Source organism: Mus pahari, chromosome 8, assembly GCF_900095145.1.
Source record: "Mus pahari chromosome 8, PAHARI_EIJ_v1.1, whole genome shotgun sequence".
In the NCBI taxonomy this organism is placed as follows: Eukaryota; Metazoa; Chordata; class Mammalia; order Rodentia; family Muridae; genus Mus; species Mus pahari.
Window position 1 is genome coordinate 66,206,414 of NC_034597.1, and position 24,492 is coordinate 66,230,905.

At 41.7% G+C, this 24,492-nt stretch overlaps 1 protein-coding gene and 1 non-coding gene across 2 annotated transcripts in view; both read right to left on the reverse strand.

The window, feature by feature from the left end:
* Positions 1 to 22,298, reverse strand: part of Cog3 (component of oligomeric golgi complex 3) — a 54,753-nt gene extending 32,455 nt beyond the window's left edge. The window contains exons 1-10 of the mRNA XM_021203184.2: positions 22,010 to 22,298; positions 14,843 to 14,989; positions 11,422 to 11,483; positions 10,187 to 10,352; positions 9,557 to 9,631; positions 8,177 to 8,269; positions 7,171 to 7,296; positions 5,644 to 5,724; positions 1,863 to 1,906; positions 850 to 976 (exon numbers count right to left, since the gene is read on the reverse strand). Coding sequence (XP_021058843.1) covers positions 850 to 976; positions 1,863 to 1,906; positions 5,644 to 5,724; positions 7,171 to 7,296; positions 8,177 to 8,269; positions 9,557 to 9,631; positions 10,187 to 10,352; positions 11,422 to 11,483; positions 14,843 to 14,989; positions 22,010 to 22,183 — 1,095 coding nt within the window. The 5' untranslated portion in view covers positions 22,184 to 22,298. The remainder of the gene's footprint in view (positions 1 to 849; positions 977 to 1,862; positions 1,907 to 5,643; positions 5,725 to 7,170; positions 7,297 to 8,176; positions 8,270 to 9,556; positions 9,632 to 10,186; positions 10,353 to 11,421; positions 11,484 to 14,842; positions 14,990 to 22,009) is intronic.
* LOC115064577 lies at positions 58 to 194 on the reverse strand. The gene has a single exon (XR_003844417.1). It is a non-coding gene; the product is annotated as a small nucleolar RNA SNORA70 (small nucleolar RNA).
* Positions 22,299 to 24,492: the final 2,194 nt, after the last annotated feature.

The window sequence follows — 24,492 nt, forward strand, 5'->3', positions numbered from 1 at the left end:
TGGAGCCTAGATCAGGGACAGCACTGTGATCAGAGGCTTGATTACCAACTGCCAGAAAATTGTCTCCAAGGTCCCTTGAGGTAACCCATATAGACAATAGGCTACATACACTACCAAGGAGGCTGCTGTTTGCAACCATTGCACACCAAAGTCCCCATGGGGAAAAGGGACTTGGTCGGCTTAATTAGCTGCACACAATATTTAATTTCTTACTGTTTTATTTTTCTAAACTCTTGATGATTTTCTAGATAAAAGGGGGTACTTTAAAAAAAGAACTTTTATGTGTTTTTCTTAAGTATGTATTAAAGTCACACTAAACAAAAGGCCATTTCTGCATCAAAAACTAAGCTGAGGCAGGGTGGCACAGACATGTAATCCCAGCCATCAAAGGCTGAGGCCAGATAAGCAAAAGCCAATCTAGGTTGCATAGTGAGACCCTATCTTAAACCAAAAATAGAAAAAAAAGAAAAATAACACATGAAAATTACATTTTAACATAAATCCACTAACTCTGAAACTTCATCTTTCAAAAATGAGTTCAAAGATATATTCAAAGAATAGGTACTTATAAATCTTCATATTAAAAAAAAAAAGTGAGCCTATTTTACAAAGTTGAAGGACTAATTTCCAGTATGGGAAAAATGTTGATTTGGGAAGCAGAACAATACCAGCTTGCCGAGTCCAATCCGACTCACTTTCCCCACTACGCTGTATGCTACAGAAACAAGGTTAGAGGCGACTGCCAGCATCAGGAGCAGTCAGACTTGGAAGCCAGTGCCGATCATAAGGTGAGCCAGCATGTCTCAAATAGCAAGGTGCAGGACCAGTCCACCAGCAGCAGGCACTCACCAAGGCACAATGGTCTCTGTTGTTCTGGCTGGTTAACTCCGTGACAGTGTAGGCAATACTTGGGCCTAAAAGGAGCTCCCGCTGATCAAGGTAACACTGGTGGATGTCGTTGAGAAGGTGCTGGTATCTGATGGGAGGCAAATAGAGAACAAGAGGAGAAATGTTGTGACTCCTCCTCTCCTATGTGGAGACTGGATTTACACACACACACACACACACACACACACACACACACACACAAGACATGAAAGGAGAGGACTACTGATGAACAGAGAGAGAGGAAGGGTATGAGAGAGGAATAAGGTCAAAGTACAAGAGATGGCTGAATTAAAAAAAATATCTTTATGAGCCCATCGCTACAGACAGTGAATATATAATACTGTCAACTAGAAAAAAAATAGTAAGACTGAAGTATACATTGTATAAATTTTTATTTGAAATGCAAAAATTAAATCTAATCCTAAACTCCTGAATAGGTTGCCAGGTTTCTAAAGCCATAATAGCAGCCTCTCATTTGCTCACATTAAAAACACGCAGGAGGGCTGGAGAGAGGGCTCAGCAGGTAAGAGCCCTGACTGCTCTTGCAGAGGTCCTGAGTTCAATTCCCAGCAACCACATGGTGGCTCACAACCATCTGTAATGGGATCCGATGCCCTCTTCTTGTGTGTGTCTGAAGACAGCTGCAGTGTACTTATATAAATAAAAAATAAATAAATCTTAATTAATAAATAAATAAATAAATAAATCACTCAGAAATATAGACATAGTCCAGAAACCACAATTAAGTGATACAAAAGCCTGGTCTTTTAAGGAAGGATTCTCTTCAACAGCGAACTCACACCTGCCTGACTGAGGAAGACTATCACCATGATAAACTTGCTAAGTCACGCCTGAGACTCTGCTCTCTAAACAGTCTGTTTGGCTGAGAACAGACAGGGAGACAGCTGCTCAGAAACTGCCAAGAGCAAAACCTTGGGATGGGCAGGACAAGACAAGAGCTGCTGAGTACTCACTCAGGTATCTTTTCAGACCGTTGCTCTATCTGCTCAATTAGAGTCTGTGAAATAAAGAAAGACACATTATATGTCCACCTGTCTTAACTGTACTTACCATTGCTTAGTGGTTATATTATTATCCCTCACTTAAGTAACAATGTAAAAAAGTTAAAAATCATAAAAACGGCATATAAGAAGAAATCATGTTCAATACCACAGTATATATTTTTCAGGGTTCTTATATTCAATTAGCATATTTCCTTTGCTTCTTGCTTTTTTTCTTTAGTTTTCTTTGTATGTTTGGGTGCTTTACCTGCATGTGTGTCTGTGCACATGAGTTCCAGTGCCCATGGAGGTCAGAGGAGGGCACTGGACCCCGAGACTGGAGTTACAGACAGTTGTGAACACCATATGGGAGGTGGGAATCAAACCTGGGTGCTCTGGAAGAGCATCCAGTGTTCTTAACCAATGAACTATCTCTCCAGCCCCATATTTTCTTTTTAATCAAAGCTGGAATTGTACTCTATACTTAGCTCTATAATCTGATGAATAAATATTTTAATAACATTTCATAAATATTTTCTATCATTAAACATTTTAATAATAGCCCACAGGGGGAAAGGGGCACAGAAAGTCTTATATACCACCTGGTACCTACTAAATATCAAAAAAAATTATTGCAAACAGCATTTAAAACATTACATAAAGCTGGGCATGGTGGTATATGCCTTTGATGCCAGCACTTGGGAGGCAGAGGCAGGCGAATTTCCAAGTTCAAGGCCAGCCTGGTCTACAGAATGAGTTCCAGGACAGCCAGGGCTACACAAAGAAACCCTGTCTTTAAAAAAACAAAAAAAAACATTACATACATCTGGCTATGGTGGCATATGCCTATAATCCCAGTACTTGGGAAGGTGAAGCAAAAGAAGCATTGGAGACCTCCCAGGCAGCCTGAGCTCTATAGTGAATGTGAAGCCATCCTGGACTATATATATGGCAGTATCCTATCTCAAACAGAAATAGCAATGAAAGTTAAATAAATGAATGCAACACTGTAGGAAATGGTTGTATATTATCCTGTGGGTAGAAGTGCTCAAAATCAACTGTTCTGCCCAGCATTTGTTTCCAAAGACACATAGCCACTAATTCACAGTCTGATGTCAAATGGGTGTTCTGCTACATCAGAGCCCAGACAGGAAGGTTCACTTCTCTGAGGTTACATAAAGCAAACTATATCATGAATATCTAATCTTTTTCTCTTGTTTTTTTTTTTTTTCAAAGCTGTATTTATTTTTTTTTCTTTTTAAAGATTTATTTATTATTATATGTAAGTACACTGTAGCTATCTTCAGACACACCAGAAAAGGGCTTCAGATCTCATTACAGATGGTTGTGAGCCACCATGTGGTTGCTGGGATTTGAACTCAGGATCTTTGGAAGAGCAGTCAGTGTTCTTAACCACTGAGCCATCTCTCCAGCCTCTGTATTTATTTTTAAGTGCATGGATGTTTTGCCTGTGTGTATGTCTGTGTACCATGTGTCTAAAAGAGCCACAGAAAGTATCAAATCCCCTGGGACTGGAGCTATACATTCGTGATTAACTGCTTCTAAGAACTGGACCTAGACACTCTGGAACAGCAGCCAGTGTTCTTAACCACTGAGCCTTCTCTCCAGCTCCCGAGTAACTACATTTTCCAAAATTATGTTCTGTCTTGCTGACCTAAAGAAATCTTTCTTTGGGGCTGTAGACAGCTCAGCGGTTAGGAGCACTGGCTGTTCCTGTACAGGACACAGGTTCAATTCCCAGCACCCACATAGCAGCTTTTACAACTGTCTGCTCCAGAGGAGCCATGGCACCAGACATGCACGTGGTGCACATGCAGTGCACATATATAAGCATGCAGGCAAAATACCCATACAAATACATAAATAAATCTAATTTTTTTAAAAAAAAGAACCTTCCTGTAATTTTAGCTAACAGTATGTTCCAACCAATAAACTACACTGAAAAGAACAGACATTCCAAACGTAACTATCTCCAGCCATGGCCAGGACAGCTCAGCATCTTTCTAGTCTCTTGTGGTTTGGGCATATCTTACTCACCCCGGATTCCCATTGAGGGTACTGCCGGCTAAGTAGTTTATGCCTTTTATCATAAAATAAATGCAACTCCATTATGCACACTAACTGGTTATTTTTTTTAAAAAAAAGTGGTAAAGCCACTGATGATTGGGCAATCATTTTATAGTCACCCACTACACTAAGTCCTCTTTACACCATTTCCTTCTGAATCAAATCTTCAATACTGGCTTTTAGCTAACAGACAAAGAAACCAATCAGGCACAATGCAAATCTCATCAACATCTTCCTCGGTCTTCTACACAAAACCAAGTGTCTTCTATCTGAAAAACAAAAGTATCGTCCTTTAACTGGCTGACTTTCAAGGAAGAACATGAAGTCCTGTCAATGAAAGTGTAACATTACTTCTAGTGATAAAAAGAACATACATGTGCAAGCGCCAGTAAACTCTCTCAACTAGTGTAACATATACAAACACTGGTTTTTGACCATTCCTCTCCAATTGTGATTTAATCAGGACAGCTATACTGACCATTCCTTAAACACCATAAGGCACAAACCTGCCCTCATCTAGTCATTACCAGAGCCTGTCCAGCCCCTACCTACCACTCCTGAACGGCTGCAAACGGCTTGTTGAGGGGCCCTCCACCCTACTTGTGGATTTCTCGTTACTGTAATCCACGTCTTCTACATGTATCTCTGAGATGGTGTCTGACGAAGCCTTCTCTGCCTTCTCTACTTTTCATGAACCAGCCTGTCAGCCTGTCAGCCTGTCGGCCTGTCGTGCAACATGCCTTGTCGCTTCCCATTCCCATCAAACTCTAGCAACACCCTGAAGTGCAGTTACAGTAAACCACAGGGAATCCCCTCAAATGCATGTCCTTCTGTCTCTAAAAGCCTTCCCTGTATAACATCCTCAAGTCAGCTATAAATCTGAGCTTGATTCTTTTTACATCTGTTTAGTGAGGGTGCTGAGTGGCTTCATGTCAACTTGACACACACTAAAGTCACCTGAAAGGAGGAAACCTCAACTGAGAAAATCCTAAGATCAGGTTGTAGGCCCACTGTAGGACACTTTCCTAATTAGTGACTGACGGGGAAGGATCCAGCCACTATGGGTGGTATCGCCCTGTGTTCTATAAGAAAGCAGGCTGGACAAGCCACGGGGAGCAACCCAATAAGCACACTCTTCACGGCTTGTGTATCAGCTCCTGCTTCCAGGTCCCTGTCCTGACTTCCTTTGATGAACAGTGATGCGGAAGTGTAAGCCAAATAAACCCTCTCCTCTTCAAATTGCTTTGGTCACAGTGTTTCATCATAGCAATAGTAACCCTAAGACACACACACACACACACACACACACACACACACACACACACACACACGAGAGAGAGAGAGAGAGAGAGAGAGAGAGAGAGAGATTGTGTGCGTGGGTGTGTGTGTGTGTCTTACATCCTGCAGGAATTGGTCCTGTCCTTCACCAGGGATTGAACTCAGGCCATCGGACTTGGCAGCCGTCTCACCCCCACCTCCCCACACCCACATCTAAGTTCGTCTAGTAAATGCCCTGAGCATCACGGGAAGGGTGAAGAGCCTCTGCTCCGGAGACCTGAGGTGCCTTCCTTTCACTCAAGCTCATTTCCTGGGATAAGTGAGAGAGTAAGGCACAGGAGGGCTGAAATTTTTCCTAACAACATTCAACATGTGTCAACAGACTTACTCTGACTTTAGGGGCAGCGGCTCGAAATTTCACATAAAATAGTGTGAAGGCATTGTCTGCATTAGGGACTGATGAGGGGTCCTGAAGAAACACGGGAAGAAAGATATTAGCAAACATATCATCGCTCAGAAAAGGAACACAAACCTCTTCATCCATCTACTGCTTGGCCTCCATACCTTACAAAGCTTAGAGAAGAAAACCTCTAAAAGAAGCTATATATGTTAATATTATTATAGCTATCATCTAATTAATGGTGCTATCATCTCCCCTTCATAGTTAAAATGTAGCCTGTGTTACTTGAACTTGGCAGTAAATAGACTGACTTCAGACTCAGACTGTTACTTACTGAGTGTCGGACACTGGGCCAGTTTCTAGCATCTCAGTGCACGTCCTTGGAGGCCAAGGTTTACATCCCTTCACTGCTTCCCTCTGCCGAGGCAGGGACTGAGGTCCAGGCCCGGGCACACTCTAGACACTGCCTCTACACATACTGCAGCCTAGCTTTAGTTCCCTGTAGTTTTACTTTACCATGTGACAGGCCTCACTGAGTTAATTGTACAGACTTGGCCTTCAACTACTTATCTCCCTGCCTCTGTCCCCAGGCAGTGTAGGTCACAGGTCTGTCCAACTGAAAACTGAGTTGAATAAATAAATAAATACAGCCTTTGCAGCTTTGTTTTCCTGGGAGAAAATATATTCAGCGACCATCCTAGTTAGCTCTACTCTCATTTTCTAACCTAGTCAGTGTGTGTTACTTTTCTACCTAGCATATACTAACTTGTAACTACTTTTCTCATCATTCCTACTAGCTATTATTTCTAAATCACTGTGACAGCTAGGACCTCATGAGCTCTCTTTTTCACCATCAGTTTCTAATATAATACTAGATGTAAGGACATACTCAATAGACATGGATGTTTCAGAGTATGGTGGTAAATGTCTGCAATCCAAGCATCCAAGAGCAAGAGGACCACGAGTTCAAGCCCAGGCTGAGCAACACAGTGATACCGCGTCTCAAAACTCCATGGGCTAAATGAAGTCAGTGTGCTTCCCAGGTGTGTCCAAGGGTGCAGTCAGAGCACGGGAACAGTTATCCATGGCCAAAGCCATGCATTCTGAGGGCAAAAGTCCAATAACTATGAGTAGAACCCAACACTAGCTGATAAACTGTAGAGTGAAATGTAAGCTACTTCTTAACCTGAAACATTCTTTTTAGCTTTTTCATAAAAATGTTGGTACAAAACAAATCAAAAATAGTAAAAGTGAGTAAGTTTAAATGGTGGATAATTAAAAAGAATTTTCCTCATTTTAATTTTTCCTCCTGTTGCTAGGGGTTGAAAGCAGACTTTATAATACCAGGCAAGGGCTCCACCAGCTGAGCTATATAGGATACAGCCATACTTTTCTATTATAAAACCCACCGCATAGATTCTTACTTAATGATACAGTATTAGTTCAGATAAAGATTGTGGAAGGCAAATAAATCAAATACAAAAACCTAACTGACATTTGGCTCAATTGACTCACCCTCTTTAGTAACTGATTTGTGAGAGTCTGCAGTGTGTTCACAGTATATGTCTTCATGAGGTGCAAAGCTTTAGAAAGACATTGTTTAAACTTCAGTAAGTATACAGGATAATCTTTAAAATTAGGCTGTAAAATAAGGAAATTTATAAAAGAGATAAACATTAACAATTAGCAAACTGTAAATGACAACCAAGGTGTCCTCTATACAAAGCAATACATTAAGTTCTGCAGATTATTAGCTCCATCAAGACTACTTGAATGAATGACTTGGGACACAAAGTAGGGGCTCAGTCAGCATTTGCAGTTACAAGCAATTAAAAGAAACTGTTCCACAAACTTTGAGACTAGTATTAAGACCCTACTAGAAACAAAAAGGAGTTAGCAAAACTAAAAACAGCAGGAAATCCTGGGGGATCGAGAGAGGGATAAAATGAAGGGGCTTGTCCTTCTGGGTACCACCTGCGCCCCACCCAAGTAATCGATTTCCAAGAGGATCCATAAATGAACACGGGAAAACGCCACATCCTTTAAGTAGGATAAGGTCGAATCAGTGAGGGCCTTTTCCACTCCAGGAATTCTCAGAAGCCAAAAGTACTGTATATACCACAAAGAACAGCAACAAAAATGCACTCGCTTTCTTTAGCATGTTACAACCATGTAATCATCCCTCAATACTCATACAGCACTAGTTCTAAGACCCCAAAGGATAAGGGAGTACTCAGATACCTTAAATAAGATACATCCTCCCTTGTACAGTTACTCACGAGACTAACATGATATAAATGCTATGGGACAGCTATTATGCTGTACCATTCAGGGAATAATGAAAACAAGGGAAATAGGCTTAGTACAAACAAAAGGTAATTTTTAATCTTTGCAATTCACACAGGAGAAAGCAACACAGAGAGAGCTAACTATATTTTTCCCACTAGGAAAAAATGATTGTATAGTCTAAGAGACATAGTAGAAACGTTAATATTTTTTAAAACATAAAAATATGACTTACATGAGATGAAATATATGTTATACAATCATCTAACTTGGCCAACATAGGGATAAATCCTTCACTATTCACAGACAACGTAGGGGAATTCAATTTCTTCAAGTAGAAGGAAAAGGAGCAATCAATTAACAGCAACAAAAAAGTAAACATTGAAAATTATCAACTAGAATGTAACATATTTTTAAATATAATAATGTACCTTTAAGCTAATAAAACAGTCTTGAGCAATCTCTGAAATATCCTCAACTGTGGCCCATGTATAACAACCTAGTTAGTGTCAACCTAGCAAAAAATAAGTAAGCAAGCAGAAAAGAGCCCCAGAGATGTTTTTGCAATGCTGCTGTGCAATGCTAAACTGAATTCTACATATCGGACCCAGTGCCCCACTTTCTATCACTTCACAACAATATGCCTGCATTTGGTCACAGTTCACGTTCTTATGGTTAAAGGGTCACCTAACAGTCACAGCACTTGCAAGCAGGCTCCTGGAACCCTGGGTTCAATTTCCAGAAAAAAAAAAAAAAAAAGGCCAACTATTACTAAGCATTTATTCTTTCTTGATACTAAGGTGATTTGCCAACGAACCAATTCACACAGCATCCCTGTCTAAATGGCTGCCAGCTTTACTTTTATGTCTTTAATAGTGGACTATAGTAATTTCAATTATTTTTAATAACAATAATATGATTTATAAATAATTACAACTAACTCACAAGTCAGAAACATAGAAAAGTAATTTACTCAGAAGCCCTAATTATCTGCTTTCTGAGAACTATATGGTTCTTCAAATTGAACATGAGAATTGGCTTAAAAATGTGTGGACAGGATTATAGAAATTCAACACGGGGGCTGGAGAGATGGCTCAGCGGTTAAGAGCACTGACTGCTCTTCCAAAGGTCCTGAGTTCAAATCCCAGCAACCACATGGTGGCCCACAACCATCCGTAATGAGACCTGACGCCCTCTTCCGGTGCGTCTGAAGACAGCTACAGTGTACTTATAATAATAAATAAATAAATCTTAAAAAAAAAAAAGAAAGAAAGAAAGAAAGAAAGAAAGAAAGAAAGAAAGAAAGAAAGAAAGAAAGAAATTCAACACAGCAACATTTAAAGCTGGACATTTATTGTCCTAATTTTCACAGCTTATAGGGAAAATGCTAGAACAGGTAATCAACCACTGATCCAGTCACAATAACTCAATTTAAGAAATCCTATTTGAATTACATAGGGAAAATTCCAAACTTATAACAGTGTATCCATACTTAAATCAGAAACGACATCAGTGACCAACTATTAAGTTCAAGTATCCCTGAAAATGCTTGAAGATTACTACAAAGGGAAATATAAAATATCACTAACTTTACAAAAAAGAACAAAGCACCTACTGTGTTAATCGTCTCCAACTCATTAAAATAAGACAGCTTCTGTTGGATATGCTCAGCAAGATCAGCAAGCTCCGACTCACATGTTAAAAAGAAAAATCAATTAATATGAAAATACATGAAATCAGTACTCTAACGTCAAAATTACTTTGAATAGATTTATATTTGACATTTAAGTTTTAATCAGGTATGACTTCAGAATCATGCTCAAAAACTTCTGCACCCATCAACAAGAAGACTATAATTACTACTATGTGGTCTTTTATAAAATAAGTGCCTTTTAAAATAAGTGTCTTTTAAATTATAAGTGTCTTTTAAAAAAAAAAATAGAGAAAATTCTGAAATATAGAAACTTCAATACTCTCTCTGCACAACCCCCTCAGGCAGATGGTTACAAACAAAAACCCACCCCGAGAGCTATCACTCTGCTTATCTGAAAATGTCAGTAGTAAAGGACAGAACAAAATAACCAGTACACTCTGTAGCTGCACCTATAGATCAAAACAAGGAAGTCTGCCTGGGGCTCTTACAGAGCATCCTTCATGACCTACTCAGAAGTTAAGAACACTAAAGTTAAATAGCATTCATCACTAGCGAATTCATCACTGACTCTCTTCCCTGATTCCCAATTACCTGTTCCTTTAGGAGCTGTTCACAGGCTTCATGAAGCGTTCCTGTCTTATTGGACACAAAAAGATACTGTTTCTGCAATGACTCCAGATGCTGAAGAGCACTGTTCACATCATTCAGTATAGCATCACACTGTTCCTGAAACCCAGACAAGTAATCCCTCATCTGTCTAGAAAACAGAACCAAGAGGGGATTGGCAATAATATTTCCCCCAATAAGCATAGTCAATAAACAATAAGGTCTCATCTTTTTCCAAAAGCATTAAGTATCAGGTGGAAAATCTGACCCACTGCTGTAAATGTCTAACACTCAGAACCACAGTGAAGCTAGCCCTTATACTATTTCAGTGCCAAGGAAGACAAATTGCTGACAACACAAGCAACAAAAGGAATTCAATCGCCTTGGAGCCACAATCTGGTTTCTTGTATGTAAGTCAATAAATCACTGGTGTCAACCTCCAAAGATGGGACACTAGGACATCCCAAGACAGCAAAGAAGGTTACTCCTTCAGATAACTGCCACCTCCAAAGGCCACCTGATGTGAAAAGAATTTTGGATTTGAGACTAGAAGACCCTGGTCCAAAGTGCAGTTCTATCTAAGCCTAAATGGCATTGGCAATTAATGTGCCCAAGCCTCAGTCTGGCATTTGTAAAATGAGGATGGCAACATTTCTTGATGATCAGCCATGGATAAAGTGGGATTGTACATCCCTAACACACTGCCTAGCAATAACACCTTCACTCCCACCAATTGGGAAGCAGAGGCAGGCAAATCTCTGTGAGTTCAAAGCCAGCCTGATCTACATAAGTGAGTTACAAGACAGCCAGGGCTACAGAGAGAAACTCTGTCTTGAAAAAAACAAAAACAAAGCAATAACAAAGGCAGTAACTAAATGTTAACTGAACACAAATGCAGAGTCCATGATCTAAACTCAGAGGGAACTGCCTGCGGTCCTCCCTCGAATGCTCACAGCACATACTGGCATGCTCAGTCTAAACGGCCATCATTAAGGTCTTCCTCCCATGGATGCTTCTCCTGAACAACAAATACCTCAGAGAGCTCTCACACAACTCTTGATCCACGTCCTTTCTGCGGTTCTTTCTCTAAAATCATTTATGATCCCAATCCTCACCCTGGCTAGTCTTAAGGAAAATCTGACTGTTCAGTTGTTTTGGTAACTTGAGATGACTCTGATATAAAAATAAGGATAGCCAACAAATAAAGGACCCACACATACCTATATTTAGTTCCTTCATCCTGATCCATCTGAGTTTGCAGTTTTGCAAACCATGAGAAAAACTGGAAAACAAAGAGTATTATTTCATCAAACAAACTAAAACAAATAAATGAATTAATTACATGGAAGAGTACAAGTTAAGTGGCAGGCATTACCTAACTGAATCTTATTTCGAGGGCTCAGCCACTAATAATTAGCTTTGAGCTTTGTTAAATATTTAGCATCTATATGCCGGGAAAAGCAAAGGATATGAAAAGCACTGGTCATTTCCAGAGTCAAGTAAAGAGCAATATTAAAGACACATATAAAAAAATAAAGTGTTTTTTTTTCTTAAGAAGCTAGTACCTGGCTCTTAAGTTTGCCAGATTTGAAGAATTAGCATAGGGCATTGGGTAAATATTAATATTAATGTTACCTATAAGAATGATGAGAATATAAATTCGAAAATCACATAGTAAATTAAGTATGGACTTTGGGGAAACTGCAGGGATAGCCCTGTAGTTAAGAGCACTGGTTGTTCTTCCAGATGACCCAATTCAATTCCCAGAATCCAACTGTCTGAAACTCTAGTTCCAGGGAATCCAACACCTTCTCGATACTGAGGGCACTAGGCACGTAATTGGTACACAGGCATATGTGTAGGCAGAATATCCACACACAAAAAGTAAAAATGAAAAGTGAAAGAGAATATGGTGTTGAGCCCTTATCTGTCCATATACCAATGTTATAAGAAATCATCCATTATCTAAAACTAGATAAAACTCTGGCATGGTCATCCATGCCTGCAATAGCAGCACTCAGAAAGCTGAAGCAAGAGGGTCATGAGTTCAAAGCCATCCTGGGTTACACCGGGGGAGAGGAAGGGGAAAACAGAAAAGAAAAACAAAACAGCGAAGAGTTCATTTACTTATTTGCTAATTTGCATTGGGGGGGATGATGATAAAATTGTTTTAGCCAAGTATGTTGGCACACACCTATAATTAGAACACTTAGGAAGTAGAGGTTGGAGGATCAAGAGTTCAAAGCCAGTCTGGGCTACATCAGGAATACAAAGCCAGCCTGTACTACGCAAAACACAAAACAAACACAAAAATAAAAATAGGTTCATAGCAGGTTCATTTTTTGATAGAAGTAGTTATACCAGTAAATACACTGTCCAAAACTCATCCGGCTGACATTTAAAGCGAGCAAATTTTATCATATATAAATCATAACCCAGTATATTAGATGCTTCACACTTTTAAAAAGAGTGTGCAAGTGTGGTTTTACTACAGAAGGTCTGTCTTCACAGAAGGGAAACATCTGTGGAAGGAGAGAAGGGAGAAAGAAGGGTCGCCAAGAGTCGGGGAAGCTGCAGAGGGCAGCAGGGGGGGCACATCACAGGGGCATCACATCAAGGGCCATGCTGAGACCTGCTAGTTTACATGCACTAAGATGACATGGAAGGGAAAAAAGGATGGCTTCAAATTCACAACATTGTTCAGGTCCACTGTCACCAGTTCTCAGAGTGGGAGTCAGTGCCAAGAAGATACAGGCTTTGCATCTACCTTGGCTAACAGTTTCTAAGCATTCACTGTATGCTTGCTATACACTATATTTGCATGTGTTATTTAATTCTCCTAAAACCATGGGAGATAGGTATATAATCAGCTAGTTTAGAGACTCAGAAACTAAAGACCCAAAAAGGTAAATAATTTGCTAAAACTTACAATGATGCTAAGTAATGGAGCTGACTTTCAGACGTAAGTCAGCCTAACTGCAGCAGGAGCAGGCGTAGGTCGGCCTAACTCCAGCAGGACCTCTCCTTCGCTTAGCTTCACTGCCTCTCTTGACTTACAATGCATGCAATTCAGTATATCTGCTTTCTGTTTCATTTGGAAATGCCTCCACTTTAACACTTTTTTCTTTGTTTGTTTTGGTTTTAAAGACAGAGCATCACTATGTAACCCAGAATGCCCTTGAACTTGCTATAAACCAGGCTGGCCTCAAACTGGTGATCCTCCTGTCTCAGACAGTTCTAACTCTCTCTCTCTCCTTCAACCATGCCCAACCCTGCATAGCTCCCAAAATCAGAAGAGATCCAGTGTGTTCAGGGTGGTATAGGCATAGAAAGCTCTACCTGTCATAACAAGTCAGAAAGAATAAACAGGAAAATATCTATAGAAACTACTACACATTTAAGTTTGCAATTAGCAGTAAGGAAACACCAAAATTGCATGCTAAATTACTGTAAAATAATTATAAACTTTCATCTAAAGAAAAATTTAGATTTTTAAAACAAGTAGAGAAGGAGGTATGTTTGCATATTTAGATGTACATATTTTTATAAGAATTTATTATCGGGCTGGTGAGATGGCTCAGTGGGTAAGAGCACCTGACTGCTCTTCCGAAGGTCCGGAGTTCAAATCCCAGCAACCACATGGTGGCTCATAACCATCCGTAACAAGATCTGACGCCCTCTTTTGGAGTGTCTGAAGACAGCTACAGTGTACTTACATATAAATAAATAAATCTTAAAAAAAAAAAAAAAGAATTTATTATCTTTTTAAATTTTTTTTAAAATCAGTATGAGTGTTTTGCCTGTGTGTGTGTCTTATACCTGCAAATATGAGAAAGGGGCATCAGATCCTGTGAGCAGCCCAATGTGGATGCTAAGAATTAAACCTGGATCCCCTGCAAGGGCAGCCAGTGCTCTTAACAATTAAGCATCTCTCCAGCCCTATGAGGTTATTCTATTATCTTATATTTTCTTATCTGCATTGCCAATGCAACTGGGCAATGTCATGGTCTGAATAAGAATGGCCTTCATAGACACATAGATTTGAATGCTTGGTCACCAGGGAGTGGCATTATTAGGATGTGTGGCCTTGTTGAAGTAGGTGTGGCTTTGTTAGAAAAAGTGCATCAATGAGGGTGGGTTCTGTAGTTTCAGACCCTCAAGCCAAGCCCAGTGTATCTCTCTTCCTGCTGCCTGTCGATCCAGATGTAGAACTGTCAGCTCCTTCTCCAGCGCCATGTCTGCTGTGTGCTCCATGCTTCCTGCTATAACAGTGACAGACTAAACCTCTGAAACTGTAAGCCAGCCCCAATTAAATTCTTCCCTTTATAAGGGTTGCCATGGTCATGGTGTCCCTTCACAGAAATAAAACCCAAACTAAGGTAAGCAATAAAGTCACTTAAAAAAAAAACACTCAAAACTAACACAAAACCAAGACTGTTCTACAAAGACCCAATGCTAGTGCCCTTCAGGGTGTCTAACCTGTGACATATGCTATCATGCTGTCATCTGTGGGTGTTAGGATGTTCATAGACACCCTAGGATATATGTAGTCCCAGAGCAAGTGAGTTACACCTCTTGCTTTAGCTTGTCTTGAGACGCCTAGAATAATCCGATCTCCCCAGGAAATATGGTACTTTTTACCTGCTGTGCAGTCTCAATTCTTTCTTCTTCCATTCCTAAGGAAGTGAAGCCCTTTAACAGGATGTCTTCTGTAGATTCAGGCACTACAGCAGTCAGCTCAAGGGGCAGCGACTGGGATGCTAAGCTGCATACATCTTCAATTGGGAGCTTGAGAAAGAAAGCCACAAGATATTTAACTTCAACTTTCTTAAGTCAATGCAATTGTTTCTATCTTGGTTTGAAAAAGTACAGAGTATTTCCTTAAAATTTTCTGAAATCAGAAAATCTTGCCAGGCAGTGGTAGGACTTTAAACCCAGAACACAGGAGGCAGAGGCAGGCAGATCTCTGTGAGTTCAACGCAGGCCTGCTTGCTTGGTCTACAGAACAAGTTCCAAGACAGCCAAGGTTACACAGAGAAACCCTGTCTTGAAAAAAACAAACAAACAAACAAACAAAACAAAAGAAAGAAAATGTTAAACAATACTAACATCCTCTACTAGGCCTCACCAGGATAGATGCTGCTCTCAAGATGTAAAGAGGATGCCAGCGTCCCTCAGCAGCAAGGTCTTATTGCTGAATCAGCTTCCTAACAGTGGGGTGAATCTACGTAGACCCACACACATTTTCTCACTTGAACCTCTCTCAACTACCACAGACAAAAAGAAAACCTGTGTACCGTTGCCAAGTAGTGTGTTCTCTGCAGGATCTAACACAAAGGCCTGCCCAACCAACAGAATTAACAAGTCACAATCATTAACCAACAGACTGCCTCTTCCTACCACGCCATCCATGTATACCTCACCTCCACTAATGTATTGTGAGATTCAACAACAGAGAAGAGACTAGAAGAATCTCTGAGTTTCGAACCCCAGGAATGAGGCTTCCCTGGAACACCAATAAAGCATTTTCAGTCCGTACTACTAACAACACTTCGACTCTGGTTTGAATTTACCTGAAGTTCCACACCAGACAAGGTGTTTTTAGACCTAAAAGACACTGGAAGCAGATGGCAGGGTAAGCAATGGGGCCTACAAATAGGATCAATTCTAGTTTTAAGCTCATGACATTTAAAGTCTTCCAACTAAGACATGACTCACAGCCTTAGGAAACTGTTTTCATCTCTGAATGCAGACGTTCCATCTGAAGACATGGCTTCTTTAAAGCTCAAGTAAGCCAGATACACAAATACCCACTACTAATCTAGAAGCAAGTCTTTAATATGGGAGGGTACATCTGTGTTCACGTGGGCCTGTACTCACATGATAACACACTACAGTAAAGCCTGGTTTAAAGCCTCTTGCTGATGGACAAGCTAGTGGCATTGGAGAAATGAATGACTCTGCTCAGTTTCTTCTCTTATCACATAGAGATCCAGTGCCCATACCAAGACTACTGTGAAGAGCAAAGAAACAAGCACTGGCTAGTTCAAGTACTAGCAAACAACAGCCAATAGCAAACATGATCAGGAAGGTACACAAATGAGTGGGACTCGCTATGCAGGAGGTCCCCAGAGAAGTGCAAGTGTCTTCTCAGGGCGTCACAATGCACATAAACTCTTGCTGAAAAGTAGCATAAGCCCTGATGGAAAAGTACTGTAGCCCAGCAAAACTTAAGGTTCTTAAACTCCATGAAATCTACCTTGAGTCTGAAGTGGCATCAGCAGCTGTGTGCTGTCATTGGGGATTCTGAAGATAGAACTGTAACAGAGATAAACAACACCTGCCCCTGCACCTTCACCTGCACCATCGAGCCACCCCCATTAACCAACAAGGAGCTGTCTCCATAGAGAAAGGACATCGCACGCATACCCCAAGACAACACAGCATGCAGAACACTTGTATAGCCTGCCACATAGTAAATACTCAACCAAGTTGAGCTACAGACATTAGAAGTACTTTTCATTATTTCTCTTAATCACGACCATGGTTCTTTCTTACTTCTACTTAGAAGCAACAGCAGACTGAATGTAGTGGTCTGAATCTACAGTGTCTTGAGATCAGAATGGTCACGAGGCTGCCTTTGCAGTGCCGTGTTAGTACAGTCAGTCCTGCAGCAACAGATCAGTTACAGCAGGTAAGATGCAAAGGGGAGAAGTAATGCCTCCAGCTCAGACTCACAACATCCCAGTACGCACGCAGGCCCGCACCCAAATAAAGACACCAAAGCGCATGCTGCTTGCACACCAACATGCAATTTACAGAGGCGTAAGTATTCTTTTGAATTCTTTTATTACATTTACTTATCATCTGTGTGTGACCTCCCATGCATGTCACAGGACAACTTAAGAAGTCAGTTCTCTCCTTCCACCAGGTGGATCCCACAGATGAACTCAGGTTCAATCAGCTTAATCACAAAGCCTTTTTTACTCACTGAGCCATCCTGTCAGCAAGCCTAAGTATTCTTAAACACAATCAGAGCTCAGACTGCAGGATAACCATTCAAATTAAACCCCAGGGGAAAGGTTGAAGAGATGGCTTAAGGGTTAAAAGCACTTGTTCTTTTCGCAGAGGATCTGGCTTCGATTCCCTGTACCCACAAGGCAGCGCACAGCCAATCATAATTCCAGTTCCAGGTGATCTGATAGCTTTTTCTGGCCTCTGTGGGCACAAACATGGAACAGATACATACATGCAGGCAAAGCACTCATATACATAAAATAAATCAAACCAGGGAAAGATGGGCATTTCCAGGGATGGTGGAGTAACTGACTCCCCTGTGGGGGACAATCGAATGGCTAAAGAGGACTCTCTAACTTCTATTACCAAGCACTGAGGTCTGCAAGGCAATGGAAGCACCTGGAAGCCACCCTGCATCCACTCACAGGCCCTCCACCAGTCTGAGAAAGCATGTGGACAAGGTGGTACAGACCTGGAAGATGAGTGGTTGCTACTATGGGGAAAAGCAGGGCACAAAGCCCCACCCAGACCCTTCTCCCCAGTGAACAAACACCTTGGGGGACTGGGAGTGGTTAGCAAATTCTGTCAGTCATGGAATACAGCATCCCATCATAGCTGGAAAAAGGGAGAAGAAAGCTTCCACCCTGAACAACAGACAAAAACAACAACAAAACACACACACACACACACACACACACACACACATACACACAGAGGACTCAGAACATCAGAGTCTCTGCCACCAATGAAGAGAGACAGACTCAATGCCAAAGGCCCACCTCCAGGGCCCAGGGGCAAAGGACCTACCTAAGACTGAGGCTGGACCTGACAACACAAAACTCCCAACTATTTTAGACTATCAAAATTCATAATACTTAGATCTTCTTTAGTTGTTAAGTCTTTACATTTTTTTTTTAAAAATGTACCATACATTAATATCTACCATTTCAAATGAGTCCAAAGGGGTCATAGATATGTGCTCAGTTTACTGTAAACAAAACCAAGACCAAAAATAAGTTATTTCCTAAGTTATTTTACCAGATAAAACTGAAACCATGAAAAACTGCTCAAGATGTTCCAGCCACATTCTATAATCTAATCACAAATAAATATGACCAGGTAAGATCATATTTATGCAAGAGCATTCAATTTGATTACTTCAAGCACAGATATTAATTAATCTTCAATCCTAAGATCTTTAATTATGGGGCTGGAGAAACGGCTCAGCAGTTAAGAATGCCAGTTCAATTCCCAGCCCCCATCCAAGCTGGTTCAGACGCCTGTAAGTAACTAGGGCTCAAGGGACTCCAGGGACTGCAATGCCCTCTGCTGGCCTCTGTCGGCATTTGTCTCATGCACAAACACAGAGAGACACATACATACATACAGACAATTAAAAATAAAATCTATAGCTGGACAGGTGGCACACATCCCAACATTCAGGAGGCAGAGGCAGGCAGGTTTCCATGTTCTGGGCCAGCCAGAAACAGACAGAGAAACCTTATCTTGAGAAACAAAATGGAAAAGAATTAAAAATAAATTTTAAAAAATCTTTAAAAAAAAAAAAAACTTTAAATATCAGAAGTGGGAGGATCCCTGGTCCCTTTCTTTTACTAAAAACAAATCATTTTCTCTCAAACTAAGTAGGAGAGAAATTATAATACAACCACCTTAAAGAAACAGTACCTTAAAGAACAAACAACTGGCTTTTAACAGCATAAGAGAAAATTACCCCTTTGGGTAGCTAATGTCCCACTAAGTTCTTTTCACAAATAGCTGAACTAGAGTGGGCAGTCAAGCGGGAGTGGCACTTGTGACGACTCATTCCGAACAGAGACAGCCCAATCAGAGCCTCCCCCAGGGCAGCGCCTTGGCTCCAGGACAGAGCAGACACACCATCGCACAGACAAGGGCACACACTTTGGTTGACATGTTACAGCTTACACCAACGGACATGAGCATACTAAAGAACAACGACAATAAACCACACGGCACTACCTCACCAGCTTAACCTGTCCAGGAAAAGACAAATGTCCCTTCTTCTCAGAAGCCTTCTCTTTTGGAAAATCCTGAACTAGAGAGAGTGATGTTTAGAATGAATCTGATCAATACATGCCCCAACTGAACTGACAGCATTTTCTCTGTTCAGATAGAGCATATCCTTGAAGCTGGAGTCTCACTCAGAACCTTCCAAGGCATCAAGACTTTTCTTCTTATCTTCATTCAGTCTCAGTGACATCTATGCTAGCTCAAGATTCTAATCTGTTCTTTTAAAACATTCATTGTTTGAAAGAGATCTCATGAATAATGCAACCTTGGCGAGAAGCATGCCATGCGCCATTTATGCACGCGAGGGCCCTTACTCTTCACAACTCCCCAGGAGATAAGCCTTCATTTTATAACCAAGAAAATGGAAGCATACAGAAGTTAATTATCATCTTGTAGGTCACATACCTACAGGAAAAAACAGTTATGGCGTAAATTACAGATAGATTTCAAAATAAATTTTAGCACTTTAACAAGGACTACTTAGCAGGAAAAAAAAAAATCCTTGCTGTTATAAAAAAAAACTTAACTTGACTACAAGAAACCAGTCTACTGTAAATTCTTAAAAAAAAAAAAAAAAAAAAAGCAACTTTTCAAGGTAAAGATTTTTTTTATTAGACCTACCCATTTTATATGTGAGTGTTTTGCCTGCATATATGTATTTGCACCACATTCAGGTCTAGTGCCCAGAGGTCAAGGAGAGAACTGGGGTCACAGGTATATTGTAAGCTACCAGGAAAGTGCTAGAACTGAACGTGGAGCCTCTGTAAGGGCAGGGGGTGCTTTTAACCACAGGGCCATCTCCCCAGCCCCAAGAGAGCTGTTTTTTCTTTAAGAACTGAGAAAGCTGCTTTCTAAGGACATCTTTATGACATTTGCTGGCCTTTTGCTGAAGCTGAACACAACTGGATCACTAAAGCACCCCAGTTTCAACAGATTATGAAATAATTTATCTTATGAAAACATGAAGCACTACAGCTATGGAAACACGCTAGTTAGATAAATTAAGACATGCGTACTTTTCTCAACCGTAATGTTAAAAGCATGGCACGGGGATGGACGAGCTCCACAGTCATCCTATCAGACTTCACTATCACTTCAGTACTGGGGAAGGAGAGCGATGAGGACAGGTCCCTCCGAGATCCTGAAAGTTGGTGTCAACAGGCTCTTTCCTGCAAATTCTGAGACCTCCTCACACACCTGGCCTTAAGGACATCCTCTCTCCAGGACCTGGCTCTGCTTTTTCTTCCAGTTACAACATTATGGGCCCAGCCTTTCCCAGGCCGGCTTCACGATTCCACGTCAGCTCTCTCCCTAGGCTGTCCACCTTCTTTACAAGGTCTGCCCTTCACTTTTAGGCCTTCCATAAAAAGGCAGGCCTCATCTATTCTGGCCCCACCACCCTACTTTACTTCCTATTTACGTTTCTATCCCTAATTCCTACCCCAGTGTGGGCATGTGGCAATGCACATTAAATGACAGCGGAAACTGACGGCAAGTACAGCTGCATCAATAAGGAAGGGTGGGTAACCAGTAAGGTGCCTTTTGCTTTCATCCCTCTCCATACTCAATAAACGTAAAGACTCGGTTCATAACCCTCGGCAATAACAATAAGGTTTCGTGTAGTGTATGTGGCACTCCCCTGGTTCTATGAAGTGTTGACACCAGCTTCAATAATGGGGCACAAAAATTATAAACGGACTGGGAACACACATAAGCCTGTTTCTGGGCTGAGGATGTAAATCTCTAGTATGTCACTTACCCAGCAATGGCAAAATCCTCAGTTTAGTCCCCAGCAAAACACACACACACACACTCACACCACACCCACTTATAATCCAGATCATAAAACATAGCCAGATCAAAGAACTTCCCACTTGCTCCCTCGTTTACTTAGGTCTATTTCCTGTATGACATCCTGGAGTTAGGCAGAGAAACACACCTAAGAACATGTATTTTTACGGCACAGCACACAAAGGTGCAGAGAACGTCTAATCACACCTCTCAAGTGTGAGGGCAGAAGTGAAGAAGCCAAATTCAATTGGCATTTGGACAGGATTCCAAATCGTACAGAAATGGTTTCCAACATCAAAACTAACCACCACTGATAATAAATAACCCAAGATTCGGCCTCGAAACTAGAAGAGCGGGTGAAACACATAAACAATCCAAAAAAAAAGGTCCTCTAACCAGTGTAACTGCACTGAATCACACCAACTGCAACATGCATGCGGTCCCACTGGTAACTGGGAAAACGTTGACACTAAAACCCAAAGCACTACTTAATAACCAAGTCAACTTGTTTAATAAATCTTAACTTCCATAACCTACACCAGGAGTTCACAGCTTGGTGTGTGATGAATGAAACTGTTTCTCGGGGCCAGTTCTGATCCCCTCTAAGTGCCCCTCTGTCCCCGCGAAAGCAGCAAGCCAAATGCCTCCGGGATGCAGTTAACACAGACGAGCTGGACAGGAGACAGGGCCACGCTGACACGGGGACACCAGGAGCAAGAAGCCCGGAGCAAGGTTCGGGCCAACCGTCCCACGCCGCTGGGGGAGGGCTACGCCCTCGTGTGGACAGCCACGCACCCGGGCAGGGCCAGCCGGGGTCGCGGGCAGTGCGAGGCTGCTGACAGCAGGGCACACACGGGCCCCTCCCGCCGACCCCGCCACGGTGGCTCGGGAGGAGCGGCCAGATCCCCGCACGGGGCAGGAGGCCGGGCGCGACCCACGCCCTCGCCTTACCTCGGCGGGCACCGGCAGGTTCTCCACGGCCGCCTTGAGCTCCAGCACCGAGTCCGTCTGCCTGTCCGTCAGCGGCGCCATCGAGTCGGGTCTCCGATCCCAGAGAGACAGCTTCTCGCGGGCGTCCCGCTCGGCCGCCGCCTCGGGAGGCAGCAACAGCGCCGCCTCCGCCATCCCCACAGCCCTGGGCCCCTCCGCGGCGCAGAACCGGAGCCCGACAGGCAGAGCCGGGAACTTCCGGGAGGACCGGGGCTTCCAGCGCCCGCAGCCGCGGCGGGGCGGGCCCGAGCGCCCTGACCCCGGAAACGCTTCCCCGGCGTGGGGGCGGGACCGAGGCCAGAACAGACGTGGCTTTCGACGGAGGACAAACATTTCCGGTTGAGATGTCCCTCCAGCCAGAGGGTAGGAAACACGAATGGGCGGAAATAAGCTTGCCCCTACCGGAAGCTTCTTCAACATCAATAACTTTATTGTAATGTGTTGTTCAGGGTTGTTGTGTTTTGTTTTTGTTTTTGTTTTTTTAACAAGTTGTAAGTCATCCAACGGATAGGGAAATTAGTGAACTCCAAAGATCTCTCCTGTCAGATGGGTTATGGATGCTTCCCATGTTGACATAGCAACCAAGAGTACCAAGTTTTCAGACACACAACTTTCCTACTAGAAGCTAGTTTGTGGAAACACAAGTTCAAAGACAAACCTATCAGGCCTCATTAATAATATCAAAAAAACTGAAAAAAAAAAAACTAAATGTCCAACATTGAAGAACTGGATCAATAACTGTCTATCCAAACATGAAACTGCAAAAATTATTCTGCCATTTAAATTAAATCATGATACACATTTGAACCTAAACAAATGCTATTAGATCAAACCTAAATAATTGAATAAATGTATTTTGTAAGTATATAAATTGAGTATATACTAATATAAACGAATTTGGGTAAATAAATGAAAAAAGAGACAACCATTCTTACCAAGAATTTAAAAAACAATGTAGGAAAATGAGGGAAATCAAAAGTCATCATTGGGACATCTCAGTAATAATTGTAACAGGCAAGGTAAAAGGGTGGATAGTGGGGAGCTGGCAAAGGTTCCAGAAGAAACTGCAATTTGCATAGTTCCAGATAATCTCTGAACGATAATTACCAATCAAAAGGAAGAAGTCAGGTATGATGATACAGTCCTGAAAGCCCAGTAGTTGGAAGGCAGGAAAATTGGAATATATTGAAGGCCAACTCAGGGTAACAGCAAGACCTTGCCTCCAAAAGGGGGGATGGAGGGAATAACAACAGACAGTAGCAGACATAACCTTGACCATGTGATCCAACTCAGCATCTCATCAGAAACACCAGCTTGATGGTTTGAGAGCATGATACTCCTGTGACATTGTTACGAAAAATACAAACCTAAATCTAGTCAGGAAAAAAAAAAATCACAAACGGATAGACATCCCACAAAACGCTGAGCAAAGCTCATCAAAAAAGACAGGGTAGAGAGATAGTTCAGGGGTTAAGGGAACTTGCCGATCTTTCAGAAGACTCCAGTTCAGTTCCCAACACCCACAATATGCAGCTCATTGCCGCCTGAAACTTCAGTTCCAAGAGATCCAACCCCGTCCCCCGCCTCTTCTGGCCTCTCTGGGTACTCACGTACATGTGGCACATGCAAACACACACATAAATAAAATTCTAAAATAAAAAGCCAATATTTTTAAAGATTTGTTTATTTTATGTATGTGAGTACACTGTAGCTGTCTTCAGACACACCAGAAGAGAGCATCAGATGCCATTACAGAGGGTTGTGACCCACCATGTGATTGCTGGAAATGAACTCAGGACCTCTGCAAAAGGAGTCAGTGCTCTTAACCTCTGAGCCATCTCTCCAGCCCCCAAAAGCGAATGTTTAAAAGAGTATCAAAGTACAAAAAAGCAAGGAATGACCAAGGAACTCTTACATAGTGGAGACTAATGAATAATGACTTCTTATTGCAATGTGGTGTCTTGGATTGATTCCTGAAACAAGAAGAAAGATAGTTATGATGAAACTATAGAATAAAATATAGAATCTTAGTAAAGTTTGTAATTTAGGCATTGGTGGTGTTGTGCCAATGTTAAACTACCAGCTTTGATGACACATGGTTACATGATAACAGTAGGAAAGCTGGTTGAAAGACACACCTGAACACTTCATCTCTGGAGCCTTTCTGAAGTCTAAATTTATCTCAAGAGAGCTGAGCATGGCAGCTCATGTTTGCAATAACATCAGCAGGGAGGCTGGGGACAAAGGGATTTCTACAACTTGGAGGCTGAGGCAGGAGAATTAGAGGCCAGTGCAGACCACAAAGAAAGAGACTGCTGTCCAAAAAAAAAAAAAAAGTATCTCAAAATAAGAATTAAAAGTCTTATGGTATAGAAAATATGGTTCCAGCTAGGCACATGCCTTTAATTCCAGCACTCAGAGGCAAAAGTCGGTGGATCTCTTGA